The sequence below is a fragment of the Euprymna scolopes genome, chromosome 23 (assembly GCF_053919585.1).
Source record: "Euprymna scolopes isolate OS-2025 chromosome 23, ASM5391958v1, whole genome shotgun sequence".
In the NCBI taxonomy this organism is placed as follows: domain Eukaryota; kingdom Metazoa; phylum Mollusca; class Cephalopoda; order Sepiida; family Sepiolidae; genus Euprymna; species Euprymna scolopes.
In genome coordinates, this window is record NC_136504.1 from 118,877,832 (window position 1) to 118,892,447 (window position 14,616).

General features: G+C 32.1%; 1 protein-coding gene across 1 annotated transcript in view; it reads right to left on the reverse strand.

Annotated features, from left to right (window-relative positions):
- Positions 1 to 14,616, reverse strand: part of LOC145245674 (zonadhesin-like) — a 248,332-nt gene that overhangs the window by 192,230 nt on the left and 41,486 nt on the right. Inside the window, exon 5 of the mRNA XM_080107232.1 lies at positions 4,756 to 4,946. Coding sequence (XP_079963358.1) covers positions 4,756 to 4,946 — 191 coding nt within the window. The remainder of the gene's footprint in view (positions 1 to 4,755; positions 4,947 to 14,616) is intronic.

Genomic DNA, 14,616 nt, shown 5'->3' on the forward strand with positions numbered 1-14,616 from the left:
TAAAGGTATGGAGCATTTGCATCTAAAAAAGAAAAAAGAAAATTGCAAATTCACAAACTTATCTGCTAAAAAAACATCCGTCGTCATTGCAAACAAGGATTGACTCTGCTCGAAATAAACTTCAGCGTTTCATTTTTAAAAAGAAATATACGTGCTATAGCTCGCTTCTTGAATAAACATGTTCTTTTATAGGGATGTAAGGTGTGAAAGCGGGGTCAAGAGAACAGAATTTTCGGATCTATTTATGCTATATTTAAAATAAACTTGCCAGATAAAATCGGCACATTTTTGGATGAGAAAGTCTATTAAAACAATTTTCATCTCTATTTTTCTCGTTATGTACTGAATATTTGTTAATGAAACCTATATGAAATATGTTCCTTATTAAATTTTAAAGATTTTCTATTCTGAAAGAAGTTTTACAAAATTTAATATAAAAAAGTTATTTTAAAGTTTTTTGTTAAAAATTCAGATTTTCTCATTATTCAGACCTGTATTACAATGAAGGAGTTGCAAAAAATGACTTGTGGTGTGAGGAGAAATACAAACTGAAATAGAGAGAATATTCAGATCTGTAATAATACAAATAGGGGGTTGCAAAAATGAATTGTGGTGTGAGGAGAAATACAAACTGAAATAGAGAGAAGGAGAGTTTCAAAATATAATCTTAAAAAGATAAGATACAAGTTAGAAAAGCATTTCATCTAAGGCATGAAATTGTTAAACAAAATGTTTTTACTATAGGCTTTAAAATAAAAGGTACAATATTCAATTTGAAATTTATTTATTTTCAAAGTGCACTTTTATAAATTTTTACAAAGTAAGGTATAAAAATTTAATTTAAATTGAATCAAAATATTACCTTGGATTTATTTTATGTAATGTATATTCTGTTGCACTTTAAAACATTATCTTTCATCTAGCAATTAATAATATAGATATAAAATTTTCAATGAGTTTTTTTTAAGTGCAACAGAATTTACATTACATAAACAATGAAATAAATATATAGAGATTAAAAACTAAAATAAATATAATATTATCATTTGTATCTCAAAAAGAAAAAAGAAAATAATTGCAAATTCGCAGGACAGAAGTCTTTCAAATGTCTGTGATATCATAAAAGACCTAGACACCTCCAAAGTGCGTAGTCCTGATTTTATCCTTGCTGTATTAATAAAAAAAGTGCAATACTGAACTAGCGCCCGTTCTCTCCAAACCCTAAAAGAAATACCTTACCGAATTTTGCTTTCCTGGTAGCTGGCAATTGCATCTGTCGTGTCAGTATTCAAAAATTCTGTTGAAAGAACTGACCTGCTCAATTATCGCCCCATTAGTCCTCATCTCAAAGAGACATCATTTGGATAGTATTACATCTACCCACACCAAATGCATGGTGTCTAGTCATTTAGTTAATCTCTTGAAATTGGCTTGAACGTAAACGTTGACAGTTGTGACAGATTATGGATCCAAGATTGAAGTTCTTTAAAGACAGCGCCAGCACGAGCCAAAATAAGCATAGTATTACGTTGACAAGAAGGTTCTTACAGAATTTAAAACTTTGATTTCAAATCATGTATTTTCAAATAAGTTTTCATTATAATACCTTTATTTTATACATCGTTTAAAAGGGCGCTTTTTTTTCACTCTATCTAATCGTTTAAATTACAATCGTTTTAAAACAATTGTTTTCTTTTTAGTTGAATACAAGATGAAAAGAGAAAGCAAATTTACACAATTTTCTTATTTCAATTCAAGCTAGGCCAAAAAGCTGCTGAAACAGTTCGTGATATCAACAAAGCGTTTGGTCAGGAACTGCTACTGAACGCATAGCAAAATAGTGGTTTAAGAAATTTTGTGGTGGCGACGAGAGTCTTGAAGATGCTGAGCGTAGTGGTCGGGCATCTGATGTTGACAACAATCAACTAGGAGCCTTAGTCGCACAACTTAAAAAAATTTTTTTTTCATTCAATTTACACCCCAAGGCACAGTGCCACTTTGAAGCAGGGGGCTACTATCGGGACTTAATTAGCGGGGTCATTATGAAGAGAGATGAGTAGAAAGATGTCTGGGGAAGAAACTATTGGAGTAAAAGGCCTTCTTGCACCTAGGGATCTCTACTGTAAAGGGATGAGACTTAGTAGCTTGTCGGGTTTCTCGGGGGTAGTTACGTCGGGGAGGTACAAGTGTTTGCAGTTCGTCAGAGCATTCACCATTAAAATATTTGTAGAACAGGCAGAGGGATGCAACATCTCGTTGTAACTATTCAGGAACCTGCTTTTTAATTAGACGTAATATACACGACAATTTTCAACCACTTGACAAAGATTGGAAAGACAAAAATCTTGATAAATGGGTGCCTTACTAATCGAACAGCAATCAAAAGAAACGCCATTATGAAATGTCATCTTCCCTTCTTTTATGCAAATAGAGCAACCTGTTTCTCGCCCAGGTTGTGACTTGTGATGAAAAGTGATGCTCAACACAGTATTAGACGCCGACGAAGTTTCATGACACTTCCCAAAGCCAGAGTTACACCAAAAGAAGTTTATGCTAAGCGTTTGGTGGTCTGCGACCGGTCTCATCCATTACAGTTGTTTTTTTTTAATGCAGGCGAAACTATTACGGTGGAAAAGTACTCTCAACAAATGGACGAAATGCATCATAAACTTCGACAACAACACCCAGTATTAATCAACAGAAAAAGCCCGATTCTCCTCCACTACAAAGCTCGACCACACGTTAATAAACCAACCCTGCAGAAGTTGAAAAAAATTGGCCTACGAAACTCTGACTCATACGCCACACTCTCCAGACCTCTCACCTACCAACTACCACTTTTTCAACCATCTCAACAACTTTCTGCATGAGAAATGCTCAAAGAAACTAAACAATATCAAAAACACCTTCAACGACTTCATGACCACTAGAACGCAAGATTTTTACATTTCTGAAATAAATGCACTTGTTTTGCCTTTTGTCCTGGCGGTTGGAGAATAGAACAGAAAAGCGTCCAGTCTTCCAATATGGAAAACATCTGTCGAATAAAGTTGTTGAAAAATATAAACGACGTTACTAGTCGATCCCTTGAAAGGATCTTCAATTTCAGCTTGGCCAATTCACCGAACAAGACATGGACGAATGAATGTATGGTTTTCTGTTGACAAGATAATAACCTTAAGAGTGTGTCCTGTGCTTATTGGTGTATCAAATGTTATATGTTGGAAGGTATTGTATGTCACACACACACACACACACACACACACACACACACACACACACACACACACACACACACACACAATTAGGAACCACAAGACGACACAAAGAAACTTTAGTATACACACACTTGATTATATATAACATGATTACATGAACATTGAACAATACACTGTTACTCCCTCCCACTCCATAACATTAAAACAACGAATTGATGGAGCTTGCTAGACCAACGAGTCAAACGAGCTGACATCAAATAGCAGGGAATAGGAAGATTTATTTTTTTAAATTGTATTTTCACTCCGAACAAGGCAAAGTGCGACTTTGATGTAGTGGGGGGGGGCTATTATATAGGATATAATTTGCAGGGATACTATGTAGGGAGTTGAGCAGCAAGATGTCTGTTTACATTAAACTTGAACTTCTGCATGTCAGTACAGTCGGGGAAACAAGAACCCAGAAGAGAATTCCAAAGTCTAGCAGTCCTAGGGAAGAAACTATTAGAGTAGGTTTTCTTACATCTACGGATTTCTTCTGTGTAGGGGTGGGATTTTGCTGCTTGTCGGGGATATTTACATCAAGGTGGGTATATGGAGACCATTAGACTAGTTAGTCAAACGAGCTGAGACAAAGAAAGCATGGAATAGATCAGACAATTCTGAAGAAGATATGCCGTAATAGTATTTGTAGAAATGATTGAGAATAGCTACACCACGTCTGTGAGGTTGCAGAGAAAAAGAAAGGGTTGAGCCAAACAAATTATAAGTACATTTCTGCACCTTATCAAGCACCTTCAAATGGGACAGAGATTCATCAGCCCAATTATGACAACAGTACTTCATACACAAATGGAAGGAGAGTAGAAATAGAAAACAGCTGCAGGTCTGAGAAAATGTTTAGAGCGATAGAGAGAACCGATTTTACGAGAAGCAGAAAGAGAAATGGATTTAATATCTGAACACCAAAAAAGATTTGATGAGAAAGACCAAGAATTGACTCCTCCACAAGAACAGAACCACATTCTATTAAAAGACACGGGCTGAGTTATAATAAGATTAAACGAAACAAGCTATTTAAAAAAAACAAAAAAAAACAATTTCACACAAGCTATTTCAAAGAAAACAATTTCAAACAAGCTATTTCAAAGGAAACAATTTCAAACAAGCTATTTCAAAGAAAAATAATTTCAAACAAGCTATTTCAAAGAAAACAATTTCAAACAAGCTATTTCAAAGAAAAATAATTTCAAACTAGCTATTTTCAAAATAAAAAAGAAAAAACAATTTTAAGCAAGCTATTTAAAAAAAAAAAACGATTTCAAACAAGCTATAAAAAAAAAACAAATTCAAACATGTTATTTCAAAGAAAAACAATTTCAAACAAGCCATTTAAAAAAATAAAAAAAAGGAAAAAACAATTTTAAACAAGTTATTTCAAAGAAAAACAATTTCAAACAAGCCATTTCAAAAATTAAAAAAAGGAAAAAACAATTTCAAACAATCTATTTCAAAGATACACAATTTCAAAGAAGCTTACCGGTATATAATTACCGTCGTAGAGGCATCCACACCGGGAACGTGGTACACACATGTTTCCACTGAGAATAAAACCTCTTTTGCAGACACAGGCTTCTTCAGTTCCTGAACAAGATGCTTGCGGTTCACTGCATGACGGTTGGCAACGATTCGCATTAAACTTATATTCTTGATTTGGTCCACATTTTATTTCTGTAAAAAAATTTTTTTTTAAAATAGCACCCATTTTAAAAAGTGTGTAGTAATTATTTTTTCCACATTTCATTTAAAATAAATAGCATTGATTATGAAGAGCTCTCACACTCTCTCTTACCATTCACTGAAAGTTCCAACATGGCACCACAGTTCAAAGAACTCTCTGAGGATCTTAAAAAACGAATTGTTGCGCTACATAAAGATGGCCAAGGCTACAAGAAGATTGCTAACACCTTGAAACTGAGCTGCATCACAATGGCTAAGATCATCCAGCATTTTAAAAGAGCAGGGTCGACTCAGAACAAGCCTCGGGTAGGTCGTCCAAAGAAGCTGAGCGCACTGCTGAGCGTCACATCCAAATGCTTTCTTTGAAAGATCGGCGTAGGGGTACTGTTAGCATTGCTACAGAGATTAAAGAGATTGGAGCTCAGCTTGTTAGTGTTCAGACCATACGTTGCACATTATATCAAATTGGTGTGCATGGCTGTCACCCCAGGAGGAAGCCTCTTCTAAACAAATCCTGCAAACAACAAAGCCCATAGATTACTGGAACCATATCCTATGGTCTGATGAGACGAAATGTAATTTGTTTGGTTCTGATGGCCTTAAGCATATGTGGTGGCGACCAGGTGAGGAATACAAAGATAAATGTGTCATGTCTACAATCAAACGTGGTGGTAGAAATATCATGGTCTGGGGCTGCATGAGTGCTGCAGGATTTGGAGAGTTACATTTCATGTACTGTCAAATACTGCAGCAGAGCATGATCCCCACCTTCCGGAAATTGGATCGCAGAGCAGTGTTCCAGCACGACAATGACCCAAAACACACATCCAAGACAACCACTGTTTTACTGAAGAGGCTGAGGGTAAAGATGATGGACTGGACAAGCATGTTTCCAAACTTGAACCCAATAGAACATCTTTGGGGCATCCTCAAGCAGAAGGTGGAGGTGTGCAAAGTCTCAAATATTCGCCAACTCCGCGACGTTATAATTGGAAAGTGGGCGAGCATTCCAGTGGCTACATGTGAAGCTCTGGTAAACTCCATGACCAGGAGAGTAAAGGCAGTTTTGGATAATAATGGTGGCCACACAAAATATTGAGAGTTGAAATCTTTGTATGTTAATATTGACAACTTTTCATAAGGGGTGTACTCACTTTTGTTGCCAGGGATTTAGCTTTAAATGGTTATATTTTGAGTTATTTCGAGGGGAAAATAAATTAACACTGTTATATATGTTGCAGACACACTATTTTTCATTGTGTCAAAAATCATTTTTTTCAGTGTTATCCCATGAAGAGATATACTTAAATATTTGAAGAAATGTGAGGAGTGGACTCACTTTTGTGATACACTGTATATATATATATATATATATATATATATATATATATATATATATATATAACTACTTAATTTACTCACATAAAATTAATATACTAAAGTATAGATTCATGCGTAAACTTTAAGTATTTACTTCAAAAGTGCTCAATACGTAGGTAGAGCTAGTTAGTAATTTATAAAATATATATGGCGATTAAACTACACTGAATATTCCGCGTTTCATCCACTCTAGGACTCTTAAAGCTTATGCGCGAATTCTGTGGTTGTTTATCGTTTTTATATGCTCCTCTTCTATTGAGATTTTAGTTAGCCAATCAGCTTTCTAGTATTCATAGCGTCCTTCCTATCAGCCAAGGAGCATGCATTTATCGGACAATGTTTTACTGTTTATTTTTATCGTTTATAGATTTAGATTTTTTGTTGATTTTTTAAACGATAAATACAATTAAAGATAGTTACCTTGAAACATGCATGTACTTAGATTACTGTTTTAAAAATAAAATAAAAAATAAATTAAAAAAATTTTATATACGTCCAAATAAATTATGGGCGACTTTCTAAATAAATAAAAATGAGATTCAAGGCGAATTCTTCATAAGTTTTGGTTTCGATTTCAATTATAGCTGATGGCAGTCCAGTAATCTATTTTTTATAAATATTTTTTTATCAAGAATTCTTCATAAGTTTTGGTTTTGGTTTCGATTGTAGCTGAAGAAATTAAAGTTTTATATATATATATATATATATATATATATATATATATATATATATATATATATATATATATATATATATATATCTTCTCTTCTTCTTTCTCTATATAAATAAAATGAACTCATTTTTTCCCGTCTGATTTTGACATTAATAGGATTAAAAATCAAGATATTTCATGCAAATATAATATGCACAAACGGCAGAACAATATCTGAGGTGTGTTATAGGCTTATTATTTCTCAAATTCCTCGATAATCTTAGATTTCTATACTTTTTCTGCTGAGAAGTCACGGCCAAAATCGGTTAAGATCAATGGAAGTGGTAAAATATTTTCTCTCTAATAAATTCCTCCTCCCCCTGCCACCACTTAACACCGTTTGGGGATCGTTCACAAGGAACAGTTGAGAAGAGAACACCGGTTTGGCTTCGTAGTTCTTTCATGTGAAGTTATTTAAAATCACTAAACTAAGCTGCAGTGCTCTGTGGCGTAGTGGTTAGCGTGCTGGACAATTCACATTATATTTTCACGTTCGCGCCGACCTACCGTAGTCGTTTTTTTTTTTTTTTTCCTAAACAACTGGAATGGACTTTTCTTGGTGGCCGAACTGTTAACGTTGCAGATGTTTTTTTTTTTTTTTTCACACTTTATTTTCCTACTTTTACTCATGACTCCGGGTTTGATCCTTCCTACTTACCTACCATAACATTTTTTAAAACTCCCCCCCCCGTCCCGGAAACAAACACTCGGGCAACGCCGGGTACCCCCGCTAGTATATATATAAAGAGTTAGTATGATTACATTGCCATGGCAATGTAATTCTTTTTCCTTCTTCCATTTTTTGTTTTTTTCTTTTTCTTTTTATTTCTCTCTTTTTTTATCCTGTTAAGTCTTGGCGTTCTTTTTCCCCCTTTTGCTTTCTATGTTTGGGGTCTAAAAATGTCACTTGACCCCCACCCATCCCTTTTAAATTTAATGCTTTATTTTTATAAAAAATATATTTTCTCAATTCTCCCATTTGAGAACCAGACGCTTTCAGTGGTACACAAACTTTATTACGTCGCCGAAACATTAGCATGCTCAGTCTAGCGACTATATAATATTTGTCTGTATAAATAAAAATATTATATTTGCTCTTTTTATTGAGCACTCTTCATAAATTCACGAGATTTCCCTCTTGAATACATTTAACTTGGTATATATATATATATATATATATATATATATATATATATATATATATATATATATAATTTAAATGAGATTAGAATAATAGTCTAAAGAGCTAAGTGTATTTTAATGTAATAGTGAAATTACTAGTTTAATTAAAATACAGGAAATGCTCGTTGTAATTTAGATATATAATAAGCTCGATAGTTAAATGTCCTAGAGCTAATTCAATATTAAGTAATGTGATTTATAATTTAAAAGTTTTTAAATTTTTAAAATTTAAAAATCAAAATTTAATTAAATTAAAAATCAGTTTCATAAGAAGGAACAACAACAAAGTCAATTATCTGTACGATCGTTTCGGAAATCCGTGCTTTTTATTTGTGATTTCCGAAACGATCGTACAGATAATTGACTTTGTTGTTGTTCCTTCTTATGAAACTGATTTTTAATTTAATTAAATTTTGATTTTTAAATTTTAAAAATTTAAAAACTTTTAAATTATAAATCACATTACTTAATATATACATATATACATATAAATACATATATATATATATATATATATATATATATGTACTACTATAAAATCGTTTTTTTTTGTAAATTCATATTAATTTAAAAAGAAAATACAATTTTCTTATATATGGGTTGTGGAATTGCATTCACTAACTAATTTGCATATTTTTTTAAACATTCATTTTAATTAATTCCCTATTAGTTTTTTTTTCGGTTTTCTTATGCGATGATCATATTTAGTTAACTATTACGTGTAATTATATTCATGCAGATATTCTACATGATTTATACTTGCATAATATTTGCGTAAAAAGTTTACAGTAAGCACAAAATTGTTTCCATATATATTTATGTATACGTATATATTTTTGTTTAATCTATCTAGCTATAAATCTATAAAAGTGAACGTGTTTGTCTGTGTGTCTGTGTGTCTGTGTGTATGTGTGTACATTTCCCTACGCAATAACTCTGTCAATTTTAAGTCTACAGACTTGAAATTTGATATACAGGGTATTGAGCTTTGTGAAAATTTGGTTGTTGAGAGGTCAAAGTTCAACGACTTGACCTTTGAGAACTCTACCAAACTCCTCCGACAATTTTGGGTCTAAACACTTGAAATTTTAGATATAGGTTCCTTGAACATGGATCTTACTTAATAACTTCATTTGAGCCAAAAACAATAAGGGTTAAGGAGGTCATAATAGGAGTCAAAGTTAAAAAAATTGACCGCTCTTCTGTTTTTTTTTTTTTTCTTTTTGGCTCAACATACACCTCCAAACATCCGGCCAACTCCGGGCTGAAATGCTAGTATATATATATATATATATATATATATATATATATATATATATATATATATATATATATATATATATATATATATAGTGTTACAAAAGTTAATTATAGCTTTGAACAAGATATCCGGAGAAATGCAGAGCTGGGAAACAAATAATTCATTAAGGGAAAAGCGACAATTCGTTAATAAAAACAATTTAAGAGTAAATTTATATATTTATAAATTAGCGATAAAAAAGAACCTAAAATAAACCCTGAGATGTCTTTCAACCGATATATTGTCAAGAGAAAACGGCGGTTACGATTAAGAAAAAAAAAATGGTAAATATCCTTGAAAAAAATAAGTACTTTATTTATTTATTTATTTTCTCTAACGTTTTTTTTTGTCTAACGTGGGGTGGGGAAATGAAAAAGTAGACAAGAAAATTGTCGGCAATATCAGAGTAAAAAAAAAGAAGTAACATCCAAAACCCAAGCAGTTATCGATAGAATGTAGGCAGATAATTCAATATATATTATATGGAAAAATGCGCGCATGAAAAGTAATATTCTTAAGATTTTATTAAACCTGGAAAAGTAAAGAACAAGATATTCTAGTAAAGTAAAAAATAAGAATTTTTTAGACTTAAAATATTGCAGCTAAAAATAAAATTTGAATATTGATAAATATTTTATTTATTATTTGCATATGTTGTTGTTTATTGTTGAGTTAGAAAGAATTAAATGATCCTAATTATGATATAATAAAATTATTAATTTTTATGTAAATTATAAAATTATTAATTCCATCTACTAACTAACTAACTAATGAATTAATTTTATTCAAACAATTTTCACTACATAAATATATGCAAATAATAGGGGGGAAATAAGTTCAATCCAGCGACTGACACCCTTTCTAACTCAACAATAAACAACATATGCAAATAATAAATAAAATATTTATCAATATTCAAATTATATTTTTAGCTGCAATATTTTAAGTCTAAAAAATTCTTATTTTTTACTTTACTAGAATATCTTGTTCTTTACTTTTCCAGGTTGAATTTCTTGTCCTTTACTTTTCCAGGTTTAATAAAATCTTAAGAATATTACTTTTCATGCGCGCATTTTTCCATATAATCTATGATTTTTCCAGGCATTGCTATTGTATTAATATATAAATTTATAATATTTATTAATGATTGTCAAAAAAAATTAGCTCTCAAACACACATTTATGCAATATTTATCATTCAATCACAGTAATTCCGAGCCAGGGTCTCTATCGAGACTGCGGTTCATGAATTCGTGATCTGTATAGAGCGTAAACTAACAAAAAAGAAGATGGCACTCGGTGTCTTTTTAGATATCGTTGGAGCTTTTGACAACATACCCTTCAGTAGTATGTTCAAGTCGCTACGAGAACTCAATGTGCCACCAGTACTCATCCGATGGATTGAGTATATGGTGAGGCACAGAACAGTTAAAGTAGAACTACTGAGGGCAACTGTTAAAAGGGAAGTAGTTAAATGAAACCCCCAAAGTGGGATTTTATCACCTTTACTATGGAACTGTATGCTGAATCCTCTTTTAAAGGAGTTTAAAAATAGGAATGTTTATGCCCAGGCTGATGCTGATGACATCGCAGTGCTGGTCGCGGGTTCAAAAGCATCATTGATCAGACGCATTGCCAAAATGGGACTACATTTTTCATCAAATGTGATAACGAAAAAATTGAGTTCATTCAAAGAATATGTATATCATAGAATTCGCTAATATTTTTAATCGATAAATTCACCATTTGTTGCTAAAAAATCATAAGGAGAGTTAAAAAAAAATTAGTTATTAAAAAAAAATTCGTTTTTTTAATTATAAAAAAAACGATACACGGGATTGAACCTAAAATCTTTCCACCAACCCGCGGTACTCTAACCGTTACGCTAACATGTCATATTGGCAAAATCGCAGTAAAAAATATTTATATACAAAAAAGTTATGCAAAATAAAAAAAAAAGCGTTAGTCACTTATGTACTTACTCTCCTGTTTGTGAACCCACATATTTTGTTGTAACTTTTTTTTCTACTGAACCAATTTTCGAAATTTATTTTCTAAATGTAGCTAATGAGGTGTTCTATCCAACTACATAACCTGTTTGTAATTTGGTTGCGAACGGAATTAGTGGTGGGGGTTTGAATGTGTCTCGATTCATTCAATTTCGGACTTAAGCATATATTCAACCACTACTGTGGTTGAATGATATTCACAATATATGTATAAGAAAAACAACAATCATATATATATATATATATATATATATATATCATTCAACCACAGTAGTGGTTGAATATATGCTTAAGTCCGAAATTGAATGAATCGAGACACATTCAAACCCCCACCACTAATTCCGTTCGCAACCAAATTTCAAACAGGTTATATAAAATATAAAACTCAAATGACCTTGTAACGAGTGATGTAACCACTTTCCAGTTTACGACATCCGGTTGCACATGCGCGCATAAACATTAACCCATAACAACGTAGAAAAATAAACACAAATCGCTTCTTTTGCAGATTTTGACCTGCGCACTGAAATATTAACGTTATTATTTCGAAATTATTATTTAACATGGGAAGAGTGGGGGTGTTTTGCAAGTATTCGTTATTACAACTATACTGTCGCTATTTTCTTACAACTAAACAACTTTAACTCGTTGACAAACATAAGAACAATTGAAGTAAAGCCAAGACTACTACTACTACTATTACTACTACTACTACTACTCTTTATCTGTCCCTTTCTCTTCCTTCCTTCTTTTTTATTTTCTGTTTACATTTCTAAATACAAAATAGTTGTGTGAGAACGGTGAATTTGTTGACACATTTACTAATCTGTTTCAATATTAGTTTTATTTATTTTATTTATTTAGATTTTATTTTTTGCTTCAGGTTTTATTAATTTTTTTTTTTTTTAGATTTTAAGTTTCTATAACTTGGTTGAAGGATTCCAATATGGGTTTTTAATTTTTATATTTCTCATCGTTAGGTTCATGTGCATTTTTGCTGTTAAATGAATTTCGTCGGCGTTCGATTCGTAGGAAAATTATGTTTAATTTTCGATTTTTGAGCGATTATTCGGAAAAATAAGTAACTTTACACGAATAGGGAGGATTTTTTTTTTAATGTTTGAGTGATCACTGATCCGTCCGTGATTTTTCATTTTAATATACTTTCATAGAAATGTTTCTGTTATGTCAAAAAACCCCTATTTTCTTTACGTCACAAGTGTCACGTTCATACATGAATTCCATAGCTAATATAACATACTGACCCAACGGGTCACGGGTAGTCTAGTATATATATATATATATATATATATATATATATATATATATATATATATATATATATATATATAATTCAGGAATATATAAATTTACAAATTTAGAAATATATAAATTTACTCTTAAATCGTTTTTATTAACGAATATATATATATATATATATATATATATATATATATATATATATATATATATATATATATATATATATACTAGAATTTCAGCCCGGTGTTGCCCGGGTGTTTGGAGGTGTATGTTGAGCAAAAAAAAAAAAAAAAAAAAAAAGCGGTCAATTCTCTTAAATTTGAGCCTTATTATGACTCCTCAACATTTATTGTTTTGGGCTCAAATAAAGTTATTAAGTTAGATCTTATCATTGGAAGTCTATATCATTATTAGTGGGGTGAGATGTTAGTTGTGGGGAGACATATCCTTTGCTTCAAATCCTCTTACCATTCACCATTACCTCCTCTCACTACAACTAACACCTCGTCCCCCCACTAATAAAAATATAGACTTCTAATGATAAGGCTTCCACCAGACTTTGAATTTTCACTGGACCCACAAACAAATTTATACAAGAACTTGCTGGACTCGGATATCTACTCAGCTATGCGGCGGATTACCCAATATACAACTTGGATCTTATTACCCAACTGCTGTAAAGAACCTCCACCATGGATTTTACCACGCAATCTGGATCTACAATTTTCATATCCTTTGCTTCAAATCCTCTTGCTACAGGACTTCTGATTAATTAATTATTTTCACTTTGACTTTCCATGTCTCACTGACTTTAGCAAATAGGGTACATACCTTTATAAAGGTTTGCTAATATTTTCTCCTCTGAAGAGATGGTAGACATCGAAACCCTATAGGTTAAGGAGATTAATTTTCTAAAGTATTCTTTGTCTTGCTTAGAATAATAAAAAAATCTTTGATATGAAACTCAACCACTTCATTTCAATAAGGATTTTTGAAATTCATTGAATTACTATTTATTTTATTTGCTCTATCTTGCATATCGAGCAATTCTTATTTAGATGGGATAACTTATAGAATATTACCGCCAGCAATATTTTGTAAATATTATAATCACAGGTTTCTATACAAACTGAATGTTAAATAAAAAAATTATTCTGAAGGATATATATATATATATATATATATATATATATATATATATATATATATATATATTCAATTTTCACCCCAAATAAGGCACAGTGCCACTTTGAAGTAGGGGGCTAATGTCGGAGACATAAATTGCAGGGCATTATGAAGGGAGATGAGTAGCAAGATGTTTGTTCATATTACACTTGAACTTCTGCATGTCAGTACAGTTGGGAAAGCAGACTCCCGGAAGGGAGTTCCAAAGTCTAGCAGCTCTGGGGAAGAGACTATTGGAGTAAAAGGCTTTCTTACACCTGAGGATCTCTACTGTGAAGGGGTGGGACTTATATATATAGCGTGTCAGGAAGTGATGTACTGCTAGAAGCAGCTCATCCTGCCTTGACAGAGTTCAAAATGGACTTCGTAGCTTAGTGGGGGATGCACTTTTCTCTTTCCTGCAACACCTTTCCCAAAGAAGAGACGTTGCGAGCCTGTCTCTGCTTTATCGTTATTTTCATGGCAAATACTCAGCTGAGCTTCAATCTATGGTCCCCCTCGCCAAACTTTTATCAAAAACACTCGTCTAGGCAAAATGACTATCAATAATTTCCCCCACTCTTTATCTGTGCCTAAACCTAAACGTAGATTCCATGAACAAAGCTTCTTTCTTTGAACTGCACACCTGTGG